The sequence below is a fragment of the Molossus molossus genome, unplaced genomic scaffold (genome assembly GCF_014108415.1).
Source record: "Molossus molossus isolate mMolMol1 unplaced genomic scaffold, mMolMol1.p scaffold_m16_p_16, whole genome shotgun sequence".
Classification (NCBI taxonomy): domain Eukaryota; kingdom Metazoa; phylum Chordata; class Mammalia; order Chiroptera; family Molossidae; genus Molossus; species Molossus molossus.
In genome coordinates, this window is record NW_023425351.1 from 4,549,546 (window position 1) to 4,576,537 (window position 26,992).

Below are 26,992 nucleotides of genomic sequence, written 5' to 3' on the forward strand. Positions count from 1 at the left end.
GACTGACTACAATTCCAGTTCCACCACACACTCCGCTGTACACTCTCATAAATTAAGCACTTTTAATAGTAAAATCTCTTCTGATAAACACTGCTAATGAAAGTACAGTGTATATAGAAATTTGTTATTTCTATGTAAGGTAAGTTTTTCCTTTTTTATTTTTACTGTTAAAAAACTCAGAAAACAAGGAATTCTAACCAAAATCCTTTTTAAATATAAAATTCGACCTAAAATATTTCTCAAACTAATTTATGGAATATTAACTTTTATCAAGACCTATGTATACCTTCAGTCCTCATTCAATCGAAGTAAAAAAAATTTGTTATAGGATCCACTAAACATAGGTAATAAATTTTGACATAATACATATATGCACACATACATGTTTGTAAATACATGTGTGTGTCTTGGATCATTTCTAAAGATGAGAAACACTATGAAACAACACCTTGCTCAACTTTTAATTCATATACCAAGCAAAAAAAATTAATGGACATGTACAATGATTATTCAAACCATATATATGTACAAAGGCGCATAAATAAAAGTCAAAAGACTGAAACCTAGGGGACTATTGACACACAAACTCTTCTTGAACACAAGGTTATAAATGGTTTCAAAAATACACATTACAGCCAATGACAGTGTTATTCTGGCCAGTCCATGTCAGTATCAGATTCAGAAAGTGCAGCGGTCGTGGAGACTAGGCAGCTTTCCAAGTGCATGGCAGTGTGACTGAGGCTCTGCCCTCGGCAACAGCACCATCTTCAGATTACAAATTGGAATAGTTTCCAGAGTATTTTTTAACTAGAATCAAAAGACCTTGAGAATAGGCAAATAATAAAGCAAACCAATATAATTATAATGGCAATTCTGACCCCAGCTCTTATGTAAATTATACATAAATTTTTGTGTGAGAGAGCATCTGTGTGTGTATTTATACACACATATATACTGGAACCTATAATATAAAGGGGGAAAATTGGCTCTAGGTATGAATATCTAATTTCAAACTAAGTGATAAATGTATGGTTAATGAAGTCTTCTCTATATAAAACATAATCTATTTGTCTGGGGAACAAAGTAATGAGAAGTAGGGTGGGTGCTGAAATACCAAGGTGGGAGACCCACCATGGACTTTAAGCTTTAATCTGGGTAACAAGCCTGAAGGCCAGTGAATAAAAAGGTCCTTTTCTAGGAGTTCAGAATTCAATCTAAGGTTAACTTTCCACCAAATGACGGCCTTAAATGCCATCCCAATAGACCTGAGGGTGAGAGAATCTGAGAGACTGAAGTAAGGAGAGTTCACCTACCTGTAGGTCGGCGACATTTTTGGCACTGTGCTGGAAGATACTCTTGGAAATAGTAACATCCAGATTGACAAATTCCAAAAGATTGTATAAAAGTTCTAGGAGCTAAAAGTTTAAACCCCCGAATTCTTCATCTATACATGCTCTTATTAGAAATTACAGAATTGAATCTTAATGTACCTCAATTGTTTGCAAATGCCTACATGTTTCCTCTTTGGAAGGAGCACTGTGTTTTGCGGTCAATTCTGTTCACAGGTCTGATCAGTGACACAGTAGCAGCATGTCCACCTTCAGTGTCCACTACCACTGTTTCCAAACTGTCGATCTTCACCAGGAACTATGCATCTTAGACAATGTTATTAAAAACATATATTTGAAAAGAAAAGCCCATTAAAATATTCTCCCTTGCATCACTGAGACTGCCGTGAACAGCCTGGCTCGTTTGAAGCCTCTGCCGAGACTAGAGGCCCTTGCAGGTGCTGGTCAAAAATCAGTGTGGAATAAAACAGAAGCAACTTTAGCAACAAGGAATTACATGCCATGTATATATCGCAGCAAATACTTTATATTGAGAATCTTTACAGCTTACATTTCCATTCCATTATTACAAGTGATGAAAACCAAAAAAACTGGAAGTAGCATGCAAATTATAAATACAGTCTTCCCAAGTCACTAACCACATTTTTATTTGTGAGTGCTTCTTCCCAGTTTATTTAGGAAACTGCCTGAAAAGCTGAAACTGATTAGAAAATTCTTTATAGCTTAAAATATCTTTCTCTCATTTTAGGAGAAACCAAATACCTAACCATCAAAATGAAAAATAAATTGAATTGTCACAGTCCATCACAGTAATAGTTACTAGATCCACTTCATTTGCAGGTGTCCAACACATAGAACAAATGATTCTTCATCTTCAAAATCACCTGTTCTTAAAGTGCTCCTTACCACTTTGGTTGTTTTCCTGTAATGCAGAAGAAAAAGTTAATGAATACAGCTTTTACTATACTAATTCGTTTATCAAACCAAATACTGTGACCCTACTGAGTGTTTACAGATCTAAATGCATGTTACTATAGAAACTATTAAAGTAACTGGAATTTATCAAAAAATAAAACAATTCTGTGTTTAATAAAATATATGTAACTCATTTTTAAATATATTAGATTGTATTCCAAACCTGTTCTGTTTTTGTGGTACTTGATTTTTTTGAATGTTATTAATGAATATATCAAAGTTAAACTTAATTCCAATGTATAAGGATTCAAAATAATAAGTATGTCCAACTTTTATCTACAAAATAAAATATTAGAAATGGAAAGTCTACAATTGAAAAAGTAACTATTTTATAAAGCATTAAAGCTTCAGATTTATTCTTACAGACCAAGGATCATATGTTTGTTCCTAAGATCTCTGAACAGGTAGGAAAAATCAAACATTAAGGACATTTTTCCTCTTTAAATATTCCTGGGTGCAAGGTATTATGAAAAAAAAAAGAGTTTAAATTTCTGCTTTAATTTTAAAAATAAGAATTGGCTGGAGGTGTGCAAGTTAGGAAGTTTAAATTAAGAAACACTGATGTAATTATGAGCAAATTAAAATGTAAAATATTGGCCTGGTTGGCGTGGCTCAGTGGTTGAGCGTCAACCTATGCACCAAGAGGTCACTGGTTCGATTCCCAGTCAGGGCACATGCCTGGGTTCCAGGCTCGATCCCCTGTAGGGGGCGTAGAGGAGGCAGCCTATAGATGTTAATGCTTCTTTCTGTCGTCGATGTTTCTCTCTTTCCCTCTCTGTTCCTCTCTCTAAAAAAATCAATAAAAAGCATTTAAAAATAAATAAATAAATATTTAAAAATTTTAATTAAGAAAAAATAAAAAAGGCTACGAAGTCCAAAGAGTTAGAAGAGTTAGAAATCCCCCAAATGAGAAAACAGGAGGTAGTCTGCATCTCAGTTGAGCACTCTCCACATAACTATATTCTGAGTTCTCAATAGAACCCCAGTTGCTTATCTTTTTTTTTTTTAACCATTTCAATGTTTGTGAAAACTCTAAATAAAAGTCCTTTACTGAGTGCCTAATGAGAGATAAGCATCATGCCAAGTACTTTCATACATTGTTGGCATTTAATCCTAACAAGTGGAGATTATCATCCTTATCTGTAACTGCAAAACTGAGGCTCTGGAAGGTTAAGTGACTTGTCTATGTTTGAACAGGACACTAATCCACACAGGAACCCAAGCCTGATTCCAAAATGCATGTCCTTCTCCTCAATACACTAAAAGTTATGTTTATTTACTTTGTGTATTTATTTTAAGTCTGATGAGGTGACAGAGAAATACAGAAGACTAAGAACAGCAGAGATATGCTGAAAAAGAGTAAATGGCATGACCATTGTTGTTTTTTTTACTATAAAAAGACTAAATGAACCAAATAGAGGGTCCAGAAAGAGACCACATATATTGCCACAAAGGTGGCAGAGAACTTAGCCTCTCAATAAATATAGCTAGGATGGCTGGAGAGCCTTGTAGAGAAACATGAAAATACTTCTACCTCACATCATGAAGCAAAAATCAATTCCAGGTGGATAAAAAAACCTAATTGGAAAACAACGCAGTAGAAGAAAATATGGCACACTGGATTCATACCTCCTCCCGGCACCGTTTATCCCCTCGTGCCCTCGCGCGGCGCCACTCGCCCGGCCGCCCACCCTCCCACAGTCCACACACTGCTGGCCACGTCCATGAGTTCTCTCTCTCTTTTTATTTTTTGCTCAATCATGACTTTTCAATAGAAAAATTTATCTTAAAATACAACTTTTCCATTCTATTTCTTGACTAAAGTGGTAATTACAGTAATTTGTTATATTATGCATTTAAATTTATGTACTTTTCTGCATTGTGTTTTAAAATGAGAACAATTAAAAATCAAGAGAGCCCTGGCCGGTTTGGCTCAGCGGTTAGAGCGTCGGCCTGCGGTCCTGAGAGACCCGGGTTCGGTTCCCGCTAAGGGCGTGTACCTCGGTTGCAGTTTGTCCCCGGCCCTGGTTGGTTGTGCGGGTGGCAGCCACTCGATGTGTCCCTTTCACGTCGATGTTTTTCTCTCTCTCTCTGTTCCTCTCTCTCCCTCCCACTCTACCTGAGCAAAAAATGGAAAAATGTCCTCCGGTGAGGATAAAAAAAAAAAAAAAAAATCAAGAGAGCATAAAATGAAACTATTAAAGACAAACATTTTGGAATTAAAATTAGACAACTACTCAGAGGGGAGGGGGTTGGGTGAAAAAGGTGAAGGATTAAGCAAAAGAAAAAAACTTCCTAGACAGCAGTCTGTGACTATCACAAGGGAAGAGGGTCGGGAGAGGCACAAGGGGGTAAAGTGGAGATAGATGGTGATGGAAAGAGACTTGACTTGGGATGGTGAACACACAGTACAACATACAGATGATGTATCACAGAATTGTACTCTTGAAACATATATAATTGTATTAACCAATGTCACTCAATAAATTAAATTTTTTTAAAAACTTCCAAAAAAGAGAAGGAAACTTACTGGTTTTTGAAGTACAATGGGATGATCAGGCAGAAAGTCTGGTTTTTTCCTGCAGATGGAAACACTTGAGAGCTTCAACAGGAAATCTCTGCTGTATTTAATTCTCTCTGTAAACAGTAAGCATCAATGTAATGTTGTAAAACACAGAATTCTCCCAGATCACTTTTCAGCTCAGTGCTTCCTATATGTCCCTTACTGCCCATTATTTTATAAAATGAATAGTTTCTCTGCAAAAAAAAAAAAGCGGGTAGGGAGGGGGAAGCTTGCCTCCACTCTTCCTTGTACAAAAAAAGAAAGCTAAGTAACCAAGGAGAAATGAAGGAAACAGATCATTTCAGAAAGTTGGAACTGCATGGCTTCTTTCACATGGTTATTCAAGCCTACTGTGGTGATCTTGTGTTATAAAGTGTAATAGCAGTAACACCTATTGGGCAAGTCAGATCCTGCCAAAATGGAACACTGATAAGCCTATCTAATCTTTATACTAATGTACTAAACATTTAATACAATAAAAATAAATTCAAGAAACATTTATTATACACCTACTGTGTATCATGGGCTGTGTTAGGTAATGGTGAGCAAGATCCAAGACAGGGTCCCTTTCTTCAAGGGAACAATGATTCAAATATCTGCAAATTTCTCATCAGAAAGTAACACAAAGATAGACATGATCCAGAAACAGTGGAACAGTACCTTTAAAGTGCTACCTGACAGAGCTCCAAACCCACTTCGAATCTCCTGGGAATAGAAATGTCTTTTATTCTAATCAGGTGGCTCTTGGTGGGTTCCTGGACGGGGGCTGGTCACCAGAAAAACCAACCTGTGATTAGAAGCTTGGAACTTTCAGCCCCCCTCTCCACCCCGTTCTCTGGCAAGGGGGGAGGGGCTAGAAATGGAGTTGATGATTGATCATGCCTATATGATGAAGCCTCCATCAAATCCCAAAAGTACGGGGTGCGGAAAGCTCCCAGGGTGGGGAACACATCCACATACCAGGAAGGCGGGGCATCCCAGCTCCACAGCTGGGACCTTCCAGACCTTGCCCTATGTATCTCTTCATTTGGCTGTTCAACTGTATCCTATTTCACATTGTTTATTATATAATAAACTGGTACATGTGATTAAGTGTTTAAGTACTGTGAGCTGTTCTAGAAAATGACTGAATCCAAGGAGGGGGTCTTGGGAACCTGAAATTTGCAACAAGGTAGACAAAATTCTGGATAATCTGGGGACTTACTACTTGCAAGCGTTTTCAGGGGTGGAGGGTTCTCTTGTGGGACTGAACCCTTCAACTATGGGGTCTGTAATAACTACAATTAGTGTCAGGATTGAATTAAATTATAGGACACCCAGCTGGTGCTGCAAAACAATCGCTTGATATATGGAAAACCACACAGCTAGTGTCAGAAGTGAAGTGTTGTGAGTACAGAAGAGCACTGAGAATAGAGAAGAAACACAGGAGGAGTGGTTTTTCCCTTGCACGTACCCAATGAGAAAAACCTTCAGGATGCCATAGAAATTCAAAAATTTACAGGACGTAAAAGATACATAATAAGCTCTACCTGTTTAAGCCATTGTTATTATGGTCTCACCTTTAGAACAGTCAAACCTACAGCCTGACTAATATGGACAGAAATCGACCAAAATAACATAATAAACTTTCTATGTACATAAGGTTTGCAGTTAAACAAATATTAACTCCACATAAATGCTAACACTTTCATAAAATCTCAGAATATAATAAGAATTTGCCTTTTTTAACTGGAGGCTGATGTTGTGGCTCACTGAGACCTTGAGAAAAGGCTTGCATTCCATTCGTCTTACACTGTTGAAAGGAGGAAATACACTCTCATTAAGGTGTGCAAACTTTATAAAACCCCCTTTTACCATCATAAATATTATTCTAAAATATCAAGGCATATTTGGAAACTAAAGATATGCCATGACATAAGTATACTTATTAAAATAAACAACAAAAATATCTTTCAAAATATATTCATATCTATCTATATTTTTGTCATGATTGTAATTATTTTTGAAAGGGAACACAAAACTAAAGGCGAATGACATGATCCTAAAGATAAATAATTCCAAAGTAATTAAAAACAGGTTTTGGCCCCGGCCAGGTGGCGCAGTTGGTTGGAGCGTCGCCCCACACATCAGAAGGTTGCAGGTGTGATTCCGGTTAGGGCACTTATCTAGGTTGCAGGTTCGATCCCTCATCAGGACATATACAGGAGGCAACCAGTTGGTCTGTCTGTCTCTCTCTCTCTCCCTTCCTCTCCCTCAAAAATCAATAAAAACATTATCCTTGGCTGAGGATTAAAAAAATGGATTTTAATTAATGAAAACATATATTTATTCACAAAAATGCCATACTACTACTGAAGTATTTACTTTTTAATTTTATGTAAAGTAGATCCTTGATGTCAACTTATAAGCATATCAACTGTTTCACATACTACCTCAGAAATAGGAAGATAAGAAGTTACTGCTCATCGACCAGGAGAGAGAAGGAAGCAGCATTGGCAGAGGTCAGTGCCCTGTGCCCAGGCATCCTCGGTCCAGTTTTCCAGTTCTGCTTGCACGACCATCTTTATTATGAGGTTGGCTAAATTAATCTGATCATTTTTATTTTAACTCCTCTTTTTCTGATTACATGCTCACCAAGAAATATTCTGATTACAATTTATCTTTCCATAAATCTCCCTGGAAAAAATAATACACTAGTAGCACCAATAAGAGAATCTCAGAGTACAGGCAGCCAGATTTCTCATTATACAGCAACGGGTTTTCTGATTACATAATTAATTTCACATACTTGGTCAATATAATCCACCACTAAGACATGATCTCCCATTATGATAACGAAAATCAATTTGCAAACAACAGGCTAGACCCTGGACCATTTCCGAAGGTAGGTTTCTTTGGAGACATCTATCCTTAAAAATGAATAATTCTGCTTTATCAATCACTGTATTAGCAGGTTGTAGCCCATTCCTTAAATATCTGCAAATTCTATCATGATAACTCTGCCTTAAGTCAGAGGACTATCTAACCCTATGACACAATGAGGAGAAATGAGGTAATTCTACATTACTGAGACATCAGAATAAGTCATCAGAAAAAATTAAATTTTGACAATGCCAAAGATTTGGTTTCACAAAGTTCTTACTGACTGTTTAATAAACTATGACAATCTATTTCTGGAAGCATCTAGATAAGAAATGCGCACAATGGCTACTTCTGGCTGGAGGAAACAGGTGAGCGGGGACAGAAACTGGAGGGAAACGTTTCAATAAATGCTGTTTTCTGTTTTGAACCTTAACCTTTGTGATTATTCTACTTAGTCAAAAAATTAAATTAGAATTTTTTAAATATAAACCTAAATGTAAAAAAACACATGGCAAAAACATGTGGGTGCAATGCTATTTATGTAAAATTATAAAAGTTAAAACACTTCTATTTGTTGTAGCAAATGCACTGATATGATCACAGAAACAGTGACATTGAGGACGGTTACCTTGGAGAAGGGTGGGGAGGAAACAGACTGGTGGAGGAATATATGGTGGTTTTAACTATATCTACAAGGTTTTTAAATTTTTCTAAAACAAATATAGCAAAATGAATACATTTTAAAATGCTGGGCAAGAGGTATCATGAGTGTTTTATTATCTTTAATATATGCTTGAAGTATGTAAAGTTTTAAAAAGTACTTAAGCACTTAATATAGTAGCTGGCCCACACGGCCATCTAACACATTACTTTCCAGTCTGCATGTCATCATGATTTCCCAGACTTACTCTGCTAACTCCACTTGGTAAGTACTGAGTGCTGCATGGATATTCAGTTTGAAAGTTGAAAGGGAATACTGCTCCTGTTAGGAGAGAAAAAGAGAGAACCATTTTAAATACTCATGTCTTCAATAAATGATATAATATCTAAAAACCTTAATTATCCAGGATATTCTAAGTACTGTTTTAAAATGTTTTCTGGTAGCTCACTCATTCAACACTATGAATGTCAGCCACTGTGTTAGGTCTATACATGTGAAAAGAGATCAGGGATAAGAGTTCAGTCTGCTTGACAGCACAAGCTCATGACAATGAGAAATAACTTATATGAGATATACAGAGAAATGCCACAGGGAGAGCTGAGTGGCGTTCAGGTATCAAGGAAGTCTTCACAAAAGAAAATAATTCAATCTGGGTTTTTTAAAAAAAAGATTTCTTTGGGGACATGAGGTAGACAAGAAGTACAGAATTATGTTGAGAAAAGCCAAAATTAATTTTGAATTTACTAAACTTTGCCTAATAAAACCCTACTCTTGCCCTGGCCAGCTTTGCTCAGCGGTTAGAGCGTCAGCCTGCGGTCCAGAGAGACCTGGGTTCGGTTCCCGCTAAGGGAATCTACCTCGGTTGCAGTTTGTCCCCGGCCCTGGTTGGTCGTGCGGGTGGCAGCCACTTGATGTGTCCCTTTCACGGTGATGTTTCTCTCTCTCTCTCTCTCTTCCCCTCCCTCCCTTCCACTCTATCTGAACAAAAGATGGAGGAATGTCCTCGGATGAGGATAAAACAAAACAAACAAACAAAAAACCCTACTCTTGTCTGGCTCTTAAAGGATATCATTCAGTGAGAGGTCAGGGCTGCCAGACCACACCTAGTAAGCTGCAGCAGCCTTGGAGAGAAAGGATCCGTGAAAACGGAATCTGTACAGAGGGAGGGGGACGGGTGGTGTAAAAACGGCTCATGGGAAGAGCTGCTGGCAATGGCTTCAGATCCTTCCCTTCAGGATGAAATCTAAGATTTACCCCACACACCTGCTTCTTCAGCACAGAAGGATAAGGCATCAGCTTTGCTAAGCTGATTCAGAAGACCATTAATTTAATTTGTCTGTCCTAAGTCACTGCCATCTTAGGAACCAGGACCAAAGTGGTCCTCCTTGCAGGAACGAGGACGGGAGGAAAAGTGGAGGCCTGGAGTTGCTGCCATGTCTGTCTCCTCCGCTTCACTTGGAACCCAGCGAAAGGGCTATCTTTTCTTTCTGGAAGTAGCCCATCGTTTAGTAGAACATATGGACTAAAGAGAGTATAAAATATAGAAGTCATTCTGACAACAAATAATAAAAAGAATAAAATGGATAATAGTCCAATGTAGGAATTAAACACCAGTATTTCAAGAATTTGAAAGATTAGTTTCATGGGCAAAAGAAAAATGTTTTGCATGTTCTTATTAATTTTTTTTTGAGAGAGAAATAGAAACATCAATGTGAGAGAGAAACATCCATGGACTGCCTCCTGCACGCCCCCTGCTGGGGATTGATCTCACAACCCAGGCATGTGCCCTGACTGGGAATGGAACCGGGACCTCCCAGTCAGTCCATAGGACAACCCTCAATCCACTGAGCCACACTGGCTGGGCACAAAAGAAAAAATTTAATTTTTGATCTTTTTTGTTTGTTCAGCTGTCCTGAATAATTAGATTATATGTTCCAACTCAAGCACTGCCCTAATCTATAAATTGTTTGGTACTAATCTTTTTTTTATTTTCGCAGTTAGGTATATTTTTTTAAGGCTACTTCTTTCGAGGTGCTGGGAAGACAGTGGCCATAGAGGCAGACCCTTCCTACACCTCCCCCCAGGGCCAAACTGAAAATAAAACTAAATGAGAGGACTTGCGCTCGGAATTACTAGCTGAGGTCCAGCTGACGGACAGACAGCAGGCAGGACGGCGGTCACGAGCGGGTCTGGCCACGCTCTGGGCTGAGGCCCGGGTGGGGGATCCCTGAGAGGAGCGTGGCCTGGTCCCCGGTCGAGCACCAGGGACGAAAACAGCAGCCTGCACATAACACTCTGCGTGAAGGCCACAGGGCTTCCCGCTGCCGAGGGGACCGAGCTGGGCACAGCCCTTTTCTGTTTTCTGACAACACAAAAAACAAGAAAACCAGAGCACAGCACTTCCATTTACATCTCACCCGAGGCTTCTGCAGAGGTGGTGTGGACTGGAGGTGCCTGAGGAGAGGCTGGGGTGCGAAGTGCTGGGGAAGGACGGGGAAAGGTGACCCGAATTGGGTCGCGCTCCCCGAACAGAAGCGGCCATTTCTCCCGAGAGGCCCGGCCCCTCCCAGAAGCCACAGCTCCGGTACCGGTACCGGTACCGGAAGAACCCTGCACCAGCTCACCCCGCCGCAGGGGCCCTGCCTGCCACCCTCGCGGACAGCAGTAGGGGCCAAGCCGCGGGTCTGACCAGACTCAGGGAGTGCCCGTGATGGCTCGGGCGTGGGGCCGCCTACCCCACTGTCCCAGGAACCTGGCTGGAGCTCCCCCCACCTGACAGGTGTAGAGACTCCGGGTTTCACCTGATCCCACAGACGGCACAGGAGGCTCTCCGCCCAGCGCGGGCAGGGGACTATTCTGGATCTCTCTCAGAGGAGTAACTCCAGCTCTGGGGCAGAGAAACACACCCACCACACTCCTTGAAAAGTGAATAGCAACTGCCCCCACCTCAGGGGAGACCCTTTCAGGAACAGACTCTTCAGTGACTGAGACTGACAGCCGCCGGCAGTACCGGTGGATGGAGGCGGAGCCCCGGGGACCTGGGGAAGTTGGCTGACCCTGCCCTGGGCCCCAGGGGACAAACTGGCTGCAGAGTGCCCCTTGGCCTCTCCTGTGCAGCCAGGGCTGTGGACACAGACTCGGACGGTGGGGAGCTTGGCGCTCCAAACAGGTTGCTGAGCCAGAGGGCAGGTTCTGACTGTGGCTGGCACCTCAGGACAGCGGGATCCAAAGGGAGCTCCCGGAGGCCCTGAAACTCTGCTGAGACCAAGGCCACTTCACTCTTCTTTATTTTGAGACAAATGCCACCTTTTCCCCCCCTCATCTTTCCTTTTTATTAATTTGATATTATTTTAGCCTTTGTTTTCTTTCCCTTTTCTTCGTTTTTCTTATTTCTCTTGCTTAAGCTCCTTTTTTCCTTTTCATAATTTTTCTTTTCTACCATTTTCATCCCCCTATTCTCCATTTTTACTTTATTTCTTTCACCTCTGCCCTTTCATAATACTTTTTCTTCCCCCTTTTCTTCTCTCCTAGTATTTTTTTTTCTTTTCTTCTATTGTTCTTGATCTCTTCTCTCCTTCCTAATTCTCTCTTCTTTTCTGGTCACTGTTGTGCTGTGGGGTCTTCTGTGTGTCTCTGCCGTGTTGTGCTGTGTTCAGTTGTCTGGCAGCACCTGCACAGCATCTCACACAGTGTGGTCGGAGGGGAGCCTCACAGCCAGGCAGCCAGAGGAGATCCCAGCCATTAACAGGACAACGACGCTCACGACCCAGTTACAACAGGAGAGCCCAAAGGCTCACACAGGGTCACTCCTAGAGCACCCAGCTCGGGGTCTAGGAGACTGCACACAGGGTCACACAAAACCCTTACTACATAAGGCCACCCCATGAAGATTACGACACATAGCAGTTTGATCTATAACATAGAAAAAAATACAAAGAATCATCAAAAATGGTAAGACAAAGAAACAACCCCCAAATGAAAGAAAAAAAGGAAACTCCAGAAAAAGAGCTAAATGAAATGGAGGCAAGCAATTTATCAGATATAGAGTTCAAAGTAATGGTTATAAGGATGCTCAAGGAACTTAGTGAGAATGTCAAGAAACTTAGTGCAAACTACAACACCATGAAACAATAAATAGAAAACACAAATAAGAATCAAGCAAAAATAAAGAATAACATCTGACATCAAGAACATACTGGAAGGATTCAAAAGTAGACTGAATAAAGCAGAAGACTGAATCAGTGATTTGGGAGACTAGGTAGAAAAAGCACCCAACTGGAGCAGCAAAAAAAAAAAAAAAAAAAGAATTAAAAAGTAAGAGGATAATTTAAGGGAACTTTGGGACAACATGAAATAAAACAAAATCCACATAATAGGGGTACCAGGAGGAAAAGAAAGTGAGTAAGGAATAGAGAACCTGCTTAAAGAAATAATAACAGAAACTTCCCCAACCTGGTGAAGGAAAAAGTAATACAAGTTCAGGAAGCACAGAGAGTTCCAATCAAGATGAACCCAAAGAGACCCACTCAAAGACAAATCATAACCAAAATGGCAAACATTAAAGACAAAGAAAAAATCTTAAAGGCAGGAACAGAGAGGCATAAAGTTACCTGCAAGGGAGTAACCATTAAAATGTAAGCTGATTTCTCAACAGAAACTTCAGGACAGAAGGGAGTGGCATAAAGTTTTCAAAGTAATGAAAAACAAGGACCTGAACCCAAGGCTACTCTATTCAGCAAGGCTATCATTTAAAATTGAAGGTGAAATAAAGAGCATACCAGACAAACAAAAAGCCTAAAGAAATACATAACCACGAAACCAGCACTGCAGGAAATATTAAAAGAAGTGCTTTAAGAAGAAGAAGAAATTGAGAGAGGAACACGGTTATAAAGGAAAAAAAATGGCAGTAAATAAGTACCTATTAATAATAACCTTAAATGTAATTGGCTTAAATGCTCCAATCAAAAGACATAGGCTACCTGAATGGATAATAAAATAAGACCCATATATATGCTGTCTACAAGAGACCCACCTCAGAACAAAAGAGTCACACAGACTGAAAGTGAAGGTATGGAAAAAAATATTCCATGCCTATGGAACTGAAAAAAAGTCTGGGGTAGCAATACACATATCTGAAAAAATAGACTTCAAAATAACAAGAGACAAAAGGACATTACATAATATTTAAAAAGACCAATCCAATAAGAGGATATAACCCTTGTTAACATATATATACCCAATACAGGAGCACCTAAGTATATTAAAAAACACTTAATGAACTTTAAGGGAGAGATCAATAGCAATACAGTCATAGTTGGAAACTTTAACACCCTACTGACATCAATGAATAGATCTTCTAGACCAGGGCTGAGTAATGTCTGGCCCGAAGGACATATAAGGCCCACAAAATCACACGCTTCACCAAATTAGCGTGACCAAATATAGCAGGCTAAATTTTAAGTTGATAATTTGTATGGCCTGAAAATGATGTTATAAATAGCCAAATGGCCCCTGGCAGAAAAAAGGTTCCCCACTCCCCCAAAAAATTAACAAGGAAACAGAGACCTTAAATGACACATTAGATTATATGGATTTGATATTAACAGAACATTTCACTCCAAAGCTGAAAAATATACATTCTTCTCAAGTGCACATGGAACATTTTCAAAGATAGACCACATGCTAGGACACACTGTAAGTGTCTACAAGTTCAAGAAGATTAAAATCATATCAAGCATCTTCTTGGATCAAAATGGCATGAAACTAGAATCTATTACAATAAAAACACTCAAAAACATTCAAACATATGGAAGCTAAATAGCACATTATTAAACAATGAATGGGCTACCAATGAGATCAAGAACAAAATAAAAAAAATTACTAAAAATTAATGAAAATGAACACACAACAACACAAAATCGATGAGACAGCAATAGCAGTCCTGAGAGGGAAGTTTATAGCTCTACAGGCCTACCTCAGAAAACAAGAAGAATCTCTAATACACAATATAACCCTAAAACTTAAAGAGATAGAAAGAGACAAGAAGAAAAACCCAGAGTTAGTAGAAGGAAGGAAATAATAAAGATCAAAGTGGAAATAAATGACATAGACACTAAAAAAATAAATAAATAAATACAAAAGATCAATGAAACCAAGAACTGGTTCTTTGAAAAGATAAACAAGATTGATCAACCTTTAGCCAGACTCACCAAGAAACAAAGAGAGAGAACCCAAATAATTAAAATCAGAAACAAAAGAAGTGAAGTAACAACTGATACCACAGAAATACAAAGGATGGTAAGAAAATACTACAAACAATTATATGTCAAGAAATTGGATAATATGGGCAAAATGGACACATTCCTATAACCATACAGTCCTTAAAACTCAATCAGGAAGAGTCAGAAAACCTGAACAGACCAATAACAACTAAGGATATTGAAACAGTAGTCAATAAACTCCCAGCAACAAAAGCCCTGGTCTGAATGATACATTAGATCAGATGGATTTAAATCATATTAACAGAACATTTCACTCCAAAGCTGAAAAATATACATTCTTCTCAAGTGCACATGGAACATTTTCAAAGATAGACCACATGCTAGGACACACTGTAAGTGTCTACAAGTTCAAGAAGATTAAAATCATATCAAGCATCTTCTTGGATCAAAATGGCATGAAACTAGAATCCATTACAATAAAAACACTCAAAAACATTCAAACATATGGAAGCTAAATAGCACATTATTAAACAATGAATGGGCTACCAATGAGATCAAGAACAAAATAAAAAAAATTACTAAAAATTAATGAAAATGAACACACAACAACACAAAATCGATGAGACAGCAATAGCAGTCCTGAGAGGGAAGTTTATAGCTCTACAGGCCTACCTCAGAAAACAAGAAGAATCTCTAATACACAATATAACCCTAAAACTTAAAGAGATAGAAAGAGACAAGAAGAAAAACCCAGAGTTAGTAGAAGGAAGGAAATAATAAAGATCAAAGTGGAAATAAATGACATAGACACTAAAAAAATAAATAAATAAATACAAAAGATCAATGAAACCAAGAACTGGTTCTTTGAAAAGATAAACAAGATTGATCAACCTTTAGCCAGACTCACCAAGAAACAAAGAGAGAGAACCCAAATAATTAAAATCAGAAACAAAAGAAGTGAAGTAACAACTGATACCACAGAAATACAAAGGATGGTAAGAAAATACTACAAACAATTATATGTCAAGAAATTGGATAATATGGGCAAAATGGACACATTCCTATAACCATACAGTCCTTAAAACTCAATCAGGAAGAGTCAGAAAACCTGAACAGACCAATAACAACTAAGGATATTGAAACAGTCAATAAACTCCCAGCAACAAAAGCCCTGGTCTGAATGATACATTAGATCAGATGGATTTAAATGATATTAACAGAACATTTCACTCCAAAGCTGAAGAATACAGATTCTTCTCAAGTGCACATGTGACATTCTCAAAGACAGACCACATTGTAGGACACACTCTAAGTGTCTACAAGTTCAAGAAGAACTTCACAGGGGAGTTTTATCAAACATTCAAAGAAGAACTAATACCTATTCTCCTTAAACAATTCCAAAAAATTCAAGCGGAAGGAAGAATTCCAAGCTCTTTTTATGAGGCCACCATAATCCTATTCCAAGACCAGATAAAGATACTACAAAGAAAGAAAATTATAGGCCAATATCCTTGATGAACATAAACAACAAAATATTCGCAAATTGGATCCAGCAGTATATTTAATAAATTATTCACAACAACCAAGTGGGGTTTATCCCACAGATCACAAGGCTGGTACTATATTCGCAAATCAATAAATGTGATACTCCACATAAACAAAATGAAAGATAAAAATCATATGATCATATCAGTAGATGCTGAAAAAGCATTTGACAAAACCCAGCCCTCTCTTTTTTTTTTTTATCCTCACCCGAGGACATTTTTCAATATTTTGTTCAGATAGAGTGGGAGGGAGAGAGAGAGAGAAACATCAACATGAAAGGGACACATTGAGTGGTTGCCACCCACACAACCCAACCAGGGCCAGGGACAAACCGCAACCGAGGAACGTCCCCTTAGCGGGAACTGAACCCAGGTCTCTCTAGACTGCAGGCTGACGCTCTAACCACTGAGAAAAACCAGCCAGGGCAATGCAGTCCTCATCTTTGATAAAAACTTTCAGGAAAGTAAGACTAGAAGGATCATACCTCAACATAATAAAGGTGATACATGTCAAACCTACAGCCAACATCATACTCAATGGGCAAAAAAAATCATTTCCCTTAAGAACAGAAACAAGACAGAGATGTCTTCTTTTACAACTCTTATTAAACATGGTACTGGAAGTCTTAGCCATAGTAATCAGACAAGAAGAAAAAATAAAAGGCATCCAAATTGGAAAGGAGGAAGTGAAATTGTCATTATTTGCAGATTACATGATATTGTACATAGAATACTCTAAAGACCCCACCAAAAAACTACTAGATTTAAAAAATGAATTCGGCAAAGTGGCAAGATACAAAATTAATGTCCAGAAATCTATGGCATTTTTATTTTTATTTTTTTATTTTATTTTTTTGGGTACATGCCCCTAGCAGGAACCAAACCTAGGACTCTCTGGTCCGCAGGCTGATGCTCAACCGCTGAGCCAAACTGGCCAGGGCTCGATGGCATTTTTATATACCAATAATGAACATTAAAGAAAAACTAAAAACAAACAAAAAAAATCCCCTTTACCATTGCAACAACAAAAATTAAGATACCTAGAAATAAACTTAAGGAGGTAAAAGACCTGTTCTCAGAAAAGTACAGACATTGGAAAAAGAAACAGAGGAAATATAAAAAGAGTGGATGCATATACCATGTTCATGGATTGGGATAAATAACACTAAAATGTCCATACTACACAAAGCAATCTATAGATTCAGTGCAATCCCTATTAAAATATCAACAGCATATTTCACAGATCTAGAACAAATACTCCAAAAGTTTATAGGAAAAAAAAAATCCCAAATGGCCACAGCAATCTTGAAAAAGAAGAACAAAATTAAAGGGATCACAATTCCGGTTATCAGGTTATACTACAAAGCCATTGTAATCAATATAGCCTGGCACTTTTAATAAATGATGTTGAGAAATTGGACAGGTACATGCAAAAATAAATAAAACTAGACCACCGCCCTGGCTGGTTTGGCTCAGCGGTTGGAGTGTCCGCCTGCGGTCCGGAGAGACCCGGGTTCAGTTCCCGCTAATGGCATGTACCTCGGTTGCAGTTTGTCCCCGGCCCTGGTTGGTTGTGCGGGTGGCAGCTACTCGATGTGTCCCTTTCACATCGATGTTTCCCTCTCTCTCTCTTCCTCTCTCTCCCTCCCACTCTATCTGTACAAAAAAAGGAAAAATGTCCTCAGGTGAGGATAAAAAAATAAATAAATAAATAAAAAATAAAAATAAAATAAAACTAGACCACCAACTTACACCATACACAAGAATAAACTCAAAATGGATAAAAGACTTAAATGTAACTCGTGAAATCATGAAAATCACAGAAGAAAAGGTAGGCAGAAAAATCTTAGACATCATATGTAGCAGAATTCTCACCAATACATCACCAAAGGTAAGAAAAACAAACAAAAAATTAATAAATGGGACTACATCAAATTAAAAATCTTCTAGACAGCAAGAGAAACCATCATCAAAATGAAAAAGAACTCACTGTATGGGAGAACATATTTGTCAGTAATACACTGGATAAGGGTATAGCTCAACAAAAGGAAGACAAACAATCCAATTAAAAATGAGCAGAGGACCTGAATAGACACCTCTCCAAACAGGACATACAAATGGCCAAGAGACATATGAAAAAATGCTCAACATCACTAATCATCAGAGAAATGCATATTAAAACAACTATGAGGCATCACCTCACACCTACCAGAATGGCTGCCATCAACAAATCATCAAACAACAAGTGCTGGTGAGGGTGTAGAGAAACGAGGACTCTAGTACACTGCTGGTGGGAATGCAGGCTGGTGCAGCCACTATGGAGAACAATATGGTGTCTCCTCAAAATATAAAAAATGGAACTGTCATTTGACCCAGTCATCCCACTTCTAGGAATATATCCTAAGGAGCTTGAAACACTAATCAGAAAGAATTTTTGCACCCCTATGTTCATAGCAGCGCTATTTACAATAGCTAAGATCTGGAAACAGCCCAAGTGTCCATCAGTAGATGAATGGATAAAAAAGCTGTGGTACATATACACAATGGAATACTATGCAGCTATAACAAAAACAGATCTCTTACCCTTTGAGATGACATGGAGGGACCTTGAGAGTACTATGCTAAGCAAAATAAGCCAGTCAGAGAAAGACAAGTATCACATAATTTCACTTATTTGTGGAATATAGTGAACAAAATATGATGATGAACAAAACAGATCCAGAGACATGGAAGTAGGGAACAGACTGACAAACCTTAGAGGGAAGGGGGTGGGGAGGCAGGAAGAGAGAAACCAAAGTACTTATACACATAACTAATGGACACAGACAACAGTGTGGTGGGGTGGGGAGGGAGCAGGTAGAAGGTGTCAATGGGGGATAAAAGAAGGGACATCTGTAATACTTTCAACAATAAAAAATAAATAAATAAAGTAAAGGCTACTTTTCTCTCCAGTAAGACTGCTCTGCAGGGATCATAATCACAGGGCACAGTTTGTACGGAGAGTACCATTTTTCACAGAAGCCAGTTAATGATGAAAATTAGACATAAAAAAATACACAAGGTTGCTCTCACATCAGAATTATTATTCCTACCTTTGTTGGTCTAGTGGACTATTGAGAATCCTTTCCTTTGGTAATACTTTTAAATTCTTCTGAGGAGACCATTAGTTTTCATTATTTTTTAATATCCACCATAAACAACACACACACACACACACACACACACACACACACACACATATATAATTTAGCCTTTGAAATGCTAATTATCCATGAAGCAATCAGTATGTAAAGATGTGTACCCTAGATTACTCACCAGAGGGAGAAGAAGTCAGATGTCGAACAGGTCTTGCTGGTTGAAGCGATTTACCAATCAATTTTTTGGTTTCCATTATCACAAAGACCGTGAGGTTCCATACTTTAGGAGGGAAATGTACATTTTATTTTTAGGACAAGATAACCATGATGCTTTAAGATATTCATCTGAAGATAGCTATTTTATAAGTTATGGTGGGAAACACAAGAGCAGCACTGAAAACCGTAGGCAACGTTAGACCCTTTATGGCATGTCACACTGAACATTCCCTCTTTACATTTTCCTTCCTTAATTTACCTCTTTTCTTTTGGTTTATTTTCTGTTTCTTTAATTGCCTCTCCTAGTTTCCTCAGCTGATTCCTCTTCTTTATTCCAATGAAACTTAGGAATTCTTCCAAATTTGGCTTTGGTTTTCTTAGCTAACCTCACCTATTCTCATTATTGCAACCATTCATCTATACGATAAATATGTATCTAGCATCTACCTCTCTTAATCCTTTATTTTTCTAATTGCACAAAGACATTTCCATTTATAGTTATCACAGAAACCTCAAATTCAACATATCCAAAATGAAATGCATGGCTTTGACTCCAAAGATGTCCCTCCTCCTGTATTCCTTATAGTCATCAACTCCCTCAAAGCACCCCAATTAAAGATAACTTCAAGGTGGACATTCTAATTGAGAATCCCCACACCATAATCAGTCTCTAATTCCTGTCCATTGTACTTCCAAATATCTCTCAAATCTATTTTCTTCACTCCCACCACTATTCTTTCAGTTCCACGGAAGTTTTTAATTCATCTCCCTAATCACCCAGTCTGATTTAAATACTCCCTCTCCCTATGCTCCTGGGACGCAGGAAATATGCCACATCAGGGTATTCAGAGAGGATGTACAATACTAAAATGGCTAATTTATTTGTCTTCCATACTAGAAAGTGAGGAACAGATTCTTCTTAAACTGAACAAATGGGTGAATACAGCATCTTTCTCTCCAAACCGTGATCCCTTTACACACACACCTGCTGAAACTTCTGTCCTCCATCACCTCCCGGACTGTTAATAACAGAAACAGGAGCTAACATTCCTGTGTCATGCATAGTGAACCATTTACCTAAGTCACATTATTTAATATTCAGAACAACTCTATAAATTAGTCACTATTAACAGAGTTCAGGTCTCAGGTCAGCCTTCCTGACCATGTAGCATAATTATGGAAAACAAGAGCCTTCATCTCCTAGGTTGTGAAAGATGTGAAGACTAAATCAGATCACCTGTAAAAAGCATTAGCACAATGCTAGGTACATGGTAGGATTTCAATAAACATTAGCTTTTTTTTTTTTTTAATCCTAATTTTAGATAAGGCTTAGAGAAGTTAGGTAACTTGTCCAAAGTCATGCCTCTACAAAGTGATGGCCATGTCCACGCCCACGCCTTCAGCCAGCATTTTGCAATGAAGCAGCCCCAACCTCTCTCCACCCCATGACCAGACAAAACTACTCAAATCAAGTCCCCTTACGTGCTCACAAAGCACCCCTGCATCCTCTTCCAAAGTCGTACTTATTGCACAAACTGCCATGACATATGGTCTGACTATTAAATTACAGCACTTTTACTCAGATATATTTCCAAACTGCATCAAGACCAAAGCTAAGTTCTTGCTACCTCCTTGGAAAATATCCTCATGTCTCAACAGTAACATTAAACAAAATAGTTTATATAGGTCTCTAGTTCCTAACAAATCATTGACAGTAAAATAATAATATAATTTCTCTTTCTACCTACACTGGTCGCTACTGTATTTTGTCTATCAAGTTTTCTAAAATATAGCATAGTAAATCTACTACAGTCATACCTCCAAGATACTGCAGTGTCAATTCCAGACCACCATAACAAAGTGAGCATGCAGTAAAGCAGCACAGCAAGTCCTGATCTTTTTGCTGGTGGAGGGTCTTACCTTCTACTTGTTAAAAAAACACACTTGAGAAACGCATTAAGACCAGGTATAGTTGAACATGCCTATTTGGTTAGACTGAGCTAGCTGAGGCCAAAAAAAACTAGACTGTATTTATCTTTGTATCCTAATACCTGCAACATAATTAGTTTTACTAAATATATCTATAAATGTAAATACTTCCTAAATATAACTAAAATCTTCTGACGCTGGAGTGGAATACAGGTTTTCAAATTTTGATGCCTATCAAGACAAAGTCAAAGGTGTTTAAACCTCCAACTGACTTTGCACCAGCTCATCCAGAAATAATCGTAACTATATGATCATGAACAGATCATTAGTCTAGGTGACTGTCAAGTGACTGTATAAAACTGGGTTGCCTTTTAGCTCCAGAGAAATGCTTTCATATATTTTTTAAATGTCTGTTAATGTAATTCAAATGTTAAAATCATAAACTTATAAACAACCTCTCAAAGTTAGCAATGATAAATAAGCACAAAATAGTGAACCTTTTTCCTGAAGTTTAGAGGTAAACAAGCTAATACCTATCTAGCTTCATACATAATGTCTCTGTTAACCGGTATTTCACCATGGCTATTAATAACATTCTAAACAAGAAAATGTTTTCTGTATTAGCTGGCAATACAACTTTGGTATAATAGGAAACAAAAAAGTTATAAGCAGCCTGACCAGTGCGGCTCAGTTGGTTGAGTGTCATCCCATGCACCAGGAGGTCACCTCCGTGTTTGATTCCCAGTCAGGGCACATGCCTGGGTTGTGGGCTCGATTCCCCCAGGGGGGTGCATGCAGGAGGCAGCGAATCAATGTTCACTCTCATTAATGTTTCTATCTCTCTCCACCTCTCTCTGAAATCAATAAAAGCATATTTTTTAAAAAGTTATAAACATGAGTAGCAATATTTATTGAATATTTTCTATGTGGAAGGAAATACTTAAAATGAGGACCAAAAGCAATCTAGTATTGTATAATTTAATGTTTATGCTAGTCGTTTTAGCTGGGACACTAACAGTAGTATGTAGTAACTTTCCATCCTGCTTCCTACATGAAACAAATGAATCAGAACACAATAGAGTACTCTGACACCCCTTTCTTGTTTCTCATTGCTCAGCTGAAATTGAGTTGGTAGGCTGTAAAGTCTGTTCTAGTTGCTGAGCAATGCAAATCTACAGTATTCAAATGAGGGACTGTCAAAAGTTGGGGAGTTACAGAACTACTATATAATTTTACAACATAAGTAAATAAACAAAAAATAAAAGAACTTTAATACCACCTACCCTTTCAATTTGTAGTAGGAAAACTGCAGCAAAGGCTCCAGACATGGAAACCACAACAGTTAAGGAAATTAGAAAAGATGGTGCCACAGAGATGCTGACATTACAGGGAATGAGTTCGGGATGCATACTACATAAGAGCATCATGTCTGAAACAGTGTTATTAATGGAAAAGGCAAGTATTTATAAATAATTATTATTGTAAAAGTGATCCACAGGATCATAATCTATGAAGAATAGGACGCCACAAACCAAAGCCTAGTTCTCAGTTTAAAACAATAAAGACTTAACAGAACTATGATGTCAGTGCAAAAAACAACTTCACCTTTAAACTCTAACTCAATGTACAGCTCCAAAATTTCTTTAGACTCGAGGGCAGGCATTTAAATCAACAGTTACAAAGAACAATAGTTGCAAAAGAAACACAATCCTACCTACAACATCAGGTAGCAAGTAGTGGACCTCAATGTTTATGGGTAGGGCAAAAGTAGGTTTACAGTTGTGAATACATGAAAGAGGTTATTCTTGCATTATTATTTATTAGTTATTGCATTATTTTCCATACAAACAACTGTAACCCTACTGCTTGCCCCACCTTGTATACTAATCTTTTAAAATGAAAACTCCATTTTTTTCAGATCCTAGTACATGCTAAATGTTTTATATATAATATCTCTAAGTTTGAGCCATACAGTAAATGTTATAGAAAATCATTATTAATTCACAGATGACTCAGAAAAATAAGGCATGCTCAAATTCCTAGTTAGTAATTGGTAAAAATGTAGACTTGATCATAAAGTTCAAGCCCTCATCTGTACACTTGGGTGTGTGGTGATTAAAAGTAAGACATCTGACTCTCCACTAGTTCATGTAGACATTTCTTGTATGAATTTTTTAAAATTAATTATGAGTAGGGAGAGTTATGTATAAAGCTTTACTGAATAAATTGGTATGTTCTAACATTTCTGTTTCCTCAATTTACAATTTTTCTTAGAATACGAAATAAATTGTGGGATTATTATTCTTTCCTCATTATGTAGACATGATACGCTGCCATATCAATCATAAATCACAATGTAAGAAATATACTGTACTTGAAAGCTGGGTATCATACTTAAATTTTCCAACTTAACATTATAGATTTATTTAAAAAGTACTAAATAAGAAATAAGATCATGAGCCTGGCCAGGTAGCTCAGTTGGTTAGAGTGTTGTCTTCGTATGCCAAGGTTTCCGGTTCCATCCTGGGTCAGGACACATACAAGAATCAACCAATGAGTGCACAAATAAATGGAACAACAAATCAACGTTTCTCTCTCTCCCTTCACCTCTCCATCTAAAAATCAATAAATTCTTTTTAAAAAGAAGCACCTTATAAAAAAGAAATAAGATCATATAAAGTTAAAGAAATAAGCTGAGATAAATGAAACGACCTGGCTTTCATCTACCTCATGTATATTTCCTACATGATAACCAAGTAAGATGTAATCTCCATTTTCCACTTCGTAATAGTACTTTTGCAAAGTTAAGATTCCCAGGAACCAAATGCTGTCTGTAAATTAACAACACCTACATGCACACCTCGGAGACATTGTAGGTTCAGCTCCACAACACCTTAGTGAAGCATGTGTCCCAATAAATCGGGCTGAAAATAAATGCAACACCGTGGGGCACTACAGAGTGGGATGCAGTACAAGGTGTGGGGGAACCAGCAAACCGATGAAAAGTAACATAAAAACATAAAGAACATAGAGGGAGTCCTGGCCAGTTTGGCTCAGCAGTTAGGGTGATGCCGGAAGACCAAAGGGTCGTGGGGGGGGGGGGGCATAGATAGAGTTAAGAGACAAATCAACATGACTGAGGTGAAGACATTTTCATCAGGTTGAAACTAAAATATCAAAAAGTCATAAGCCCAGAGTGTTCCATGACATTTTCCATTTCACGCCTTCTCTTTACAACTGACCCAATATTTTCCTCTGTGAAGTGTCCTTCAATTCTGTACAACTGAACGTTTAAGGGGTGCTTGTGATTGTCACAATGTGGGAACTGCCTTTGTACAGACGTTTACAGTAGCTTTGCCTCAAATGCCACTACTTAAAACGTTTTTAAAGGATTATAGTGCCAGTAGAGGGTTCATAGCATTCATTCTCTGAATTGGAGATTTTAAACTTTGTTCAATTGATCAGAATATAGATTTTTAAACCTAAAATCGGTTCATATTTACGTATTTTGTAATACCTGTAAAACTTTCTGCACCTCGATTTCTTTTTCCTTTTTTTTTTTTGAGCAAAGATGGGATTTTTTAATACAAATATCCAATCATTGTGTTTCACGCCTGAAACGAATGCTGTATGTCAGTTAATGGCACATCCTACATCTTCATTAACCATTGGTTTTCTTCTGTGAACTGACCATACATGGTTCTCGGGTGGTTGTTTTTTTCCTTTTCTATTGGGTTTTCTTTTCTTGTTGAATAGGATTTCAGGTAAGTAGTTATTACTTTGTTATTTTATTAGTAACAAAAACTGCAGTAATGTGGAAAAAATAAACCAAAAAACCAGTTTTGCCTGAATTTAGTACGGACGATGCCGAGGTCCGGGCGACGAAAGGGGTTCCTAGCCCACCTCCCAGGATCGGGTCCGGGACCGGGGCGCCGGGGACCGTCTCCGGGGGCCTGCCCCTCCTTCCAACGGGCTCGCTGCCTCCGCTTCCCGCCCGGCGCACCCCTCTTCCCCCAGCGCCCCGCTCCGCCGCGCAAACGGCGCCCACCCGCTCCTCGGCGCGGCCCGACCTCCCGGACACCTACCGCCTCAACGTCCGGGAGGACTGGGGCCAGCAGTGTCGCCGCGCTCAGCCCCGACGCGGCGGCCGCCAGCACCGCTGCCCGTCGGGGAACGGCCTCCGCAGCGCGTCCGCTCGAGTCCGGGGCGTCGGGGGCGCGGCCGAGGGCGGCTGGGGGGGCGCGCGGGGCGAGGGCCGTGAGCGGGGCCGATGGCGACTTGGTGGGGGCGGGGGCGGGTCGAGGGGCGGGGCCGATGGTGGCCGTGGCGGCTGTGGGGCTCCAGGGTGGGGTCGTCAGGGCGGGGCCAGGGCGGTTTAGAGGGCGCGAGGGAGGCCGGGGCGCCGGGGCGGGGCCGGGGCGGTTTAGAAGGCGTGAGGGAGGCCAGGGCGGGGCCGGGGCGGGGCGGGGCCGGGGGCGGGGCCGGGGCGGCGGGGCGGGGCGCGGAGCCGTGTCCGAGGTGCTGACCGGGCTCGCAGAGGCCGCGGCTGGTCCGCGGGAACAGCGTGCGGGTGCCAGGCGCGGCCCTGCTCCCGCTGACAGGCGGCCCGGCCTAGTCTGGGAGCCGATCCCGCGGTGAGAGCGGCCCCGCCCGGGAGTTCGGTCGGACTGGGATGCGGGCCCACAGGAGTGACAACTGGAGGTGAATTCTTCATGTCACGCAGATTGCTGTCCTGGGAGGAACAAAAGTAGTCGTCACAACTCTGTCCGAATCGACGTTAATTTTCGATCTTCTCCTTTGCAGGTTTATTCCAGCCTTGGGGACAGTTGTGGGGACAGATCTGGGGCCGCAGGACAGGACCACCCAGGATTCTGCCGAGCGGTTCGCTGCAGGAAGAGGGTTGAAGGGAAAAGTCTTGCCAGTGCTGGCATCCAACAGGAGTGGTGGCGTGAATCATATTTTGAACCTTTTCGTGTTTTTTGCTTGTTTGTTTTTGTTTGTTTAATTGAAAGATCACTCTGACTGCAGTATGAAGGGTAGATTTTTGGAGAAGACAGCAATATTAAACCGGACACAGAAAGGCTTCCTTGGAGGTGTTTGCGATCACTGCAGAAAGGAACAGGGTCTGGGAAAGTTGAGAAGTGAAATTAATGGAGTTTAGTGACAGTGAATGCAAGGGGTGAATGGGAGAGAATCTGGGGTGACTCTTGGGTTTCTGCTTTAGGAGAACAAGTGAATAAGTAGCTGGTGGTGACATCTCGTAGAGGATACAGGAGGAAGAACAGGTTTGGGGAAGGAAATATGAGTTTAGTTTGGGACTTGTTTGTAAATATGACATTATAATAGGATATTTAAGTTGAGGTGTCTGAACAGCTATTTTATATATTCCCAGGCATGTATACCATGCATACACATATATGTCACAGGCTTATTATAGATCGATTGAAACTTTGAGAAAGGGTTGATGATTAAGAAGTGTATACATTCTACTGGGAGAAGATGCCATCCAGGATTTTCACAGCTAGAGCAGAGAAG

The 26,992-nt window shown here is 39.5% G+C and overlaps 1 protein-coding gene across 1 annotated transcript; it reads right to left on the reverse strand.

The window, feature by feature from the left end:
• Positions 1 to 362: 362 nt before the first annotated feature.
• Positions 363 to 25,613, reverse strand: CUNH8orf88 (chromosome unknown C8orf88 homolog). The gene is made up of 6 exons (XM_036264130.1): positions 25,543 to 25,613; positions 19,491 to 19,592; positions 8,658 to 8,731; positions 6,607 to 6,679; positions 4,855 to 4,961; positions 363 to 2,271 (listed from the first exon to the last, which is right to left on the reverse strand). The coding sequence occupies exons 2-6, from the start codon at positions 19,564 to 19,566 to the stop codon at positions 2,230 to 2,232; spliced, it is 372 nt and encodes a 123-aa protein (XP_036120023.1). The 5' UTR covers positions 19,567 to 19,592; positions 25,543 to 25,613; the 3' UTR covers positions 363 to 2,229.
• Between the last annotated feature and the right edge of the window lie 1,379 nt (positions 25,614 to 26,992).

Excerpts from the sequence above, each read along its gene's own strand:
- CUNH8orf88 (XM_036264130.1), bottom strand. The coding sequence starts at position 19,566 with ATGGAAACCAAAAAATTGATTGGTAAATCGCTTCAACCAGCAAGACCT. Across the intron at positions 8,732-19,490 it reads TCTGACTTCTTCTCCCTCTG|GAGCAGTATTCCCTTTCAAC; the intron begins GTGAGTAATCTA and ends CTCTCCTAACAG. Across the intron at positions 2,272-4,854 it reads CCATTGTACTTCAAAAACCA|GAAAACAACCAAAGTGGTAA; the intron begins GTAAGTTTCCTT and ends TCTGCATTACAG.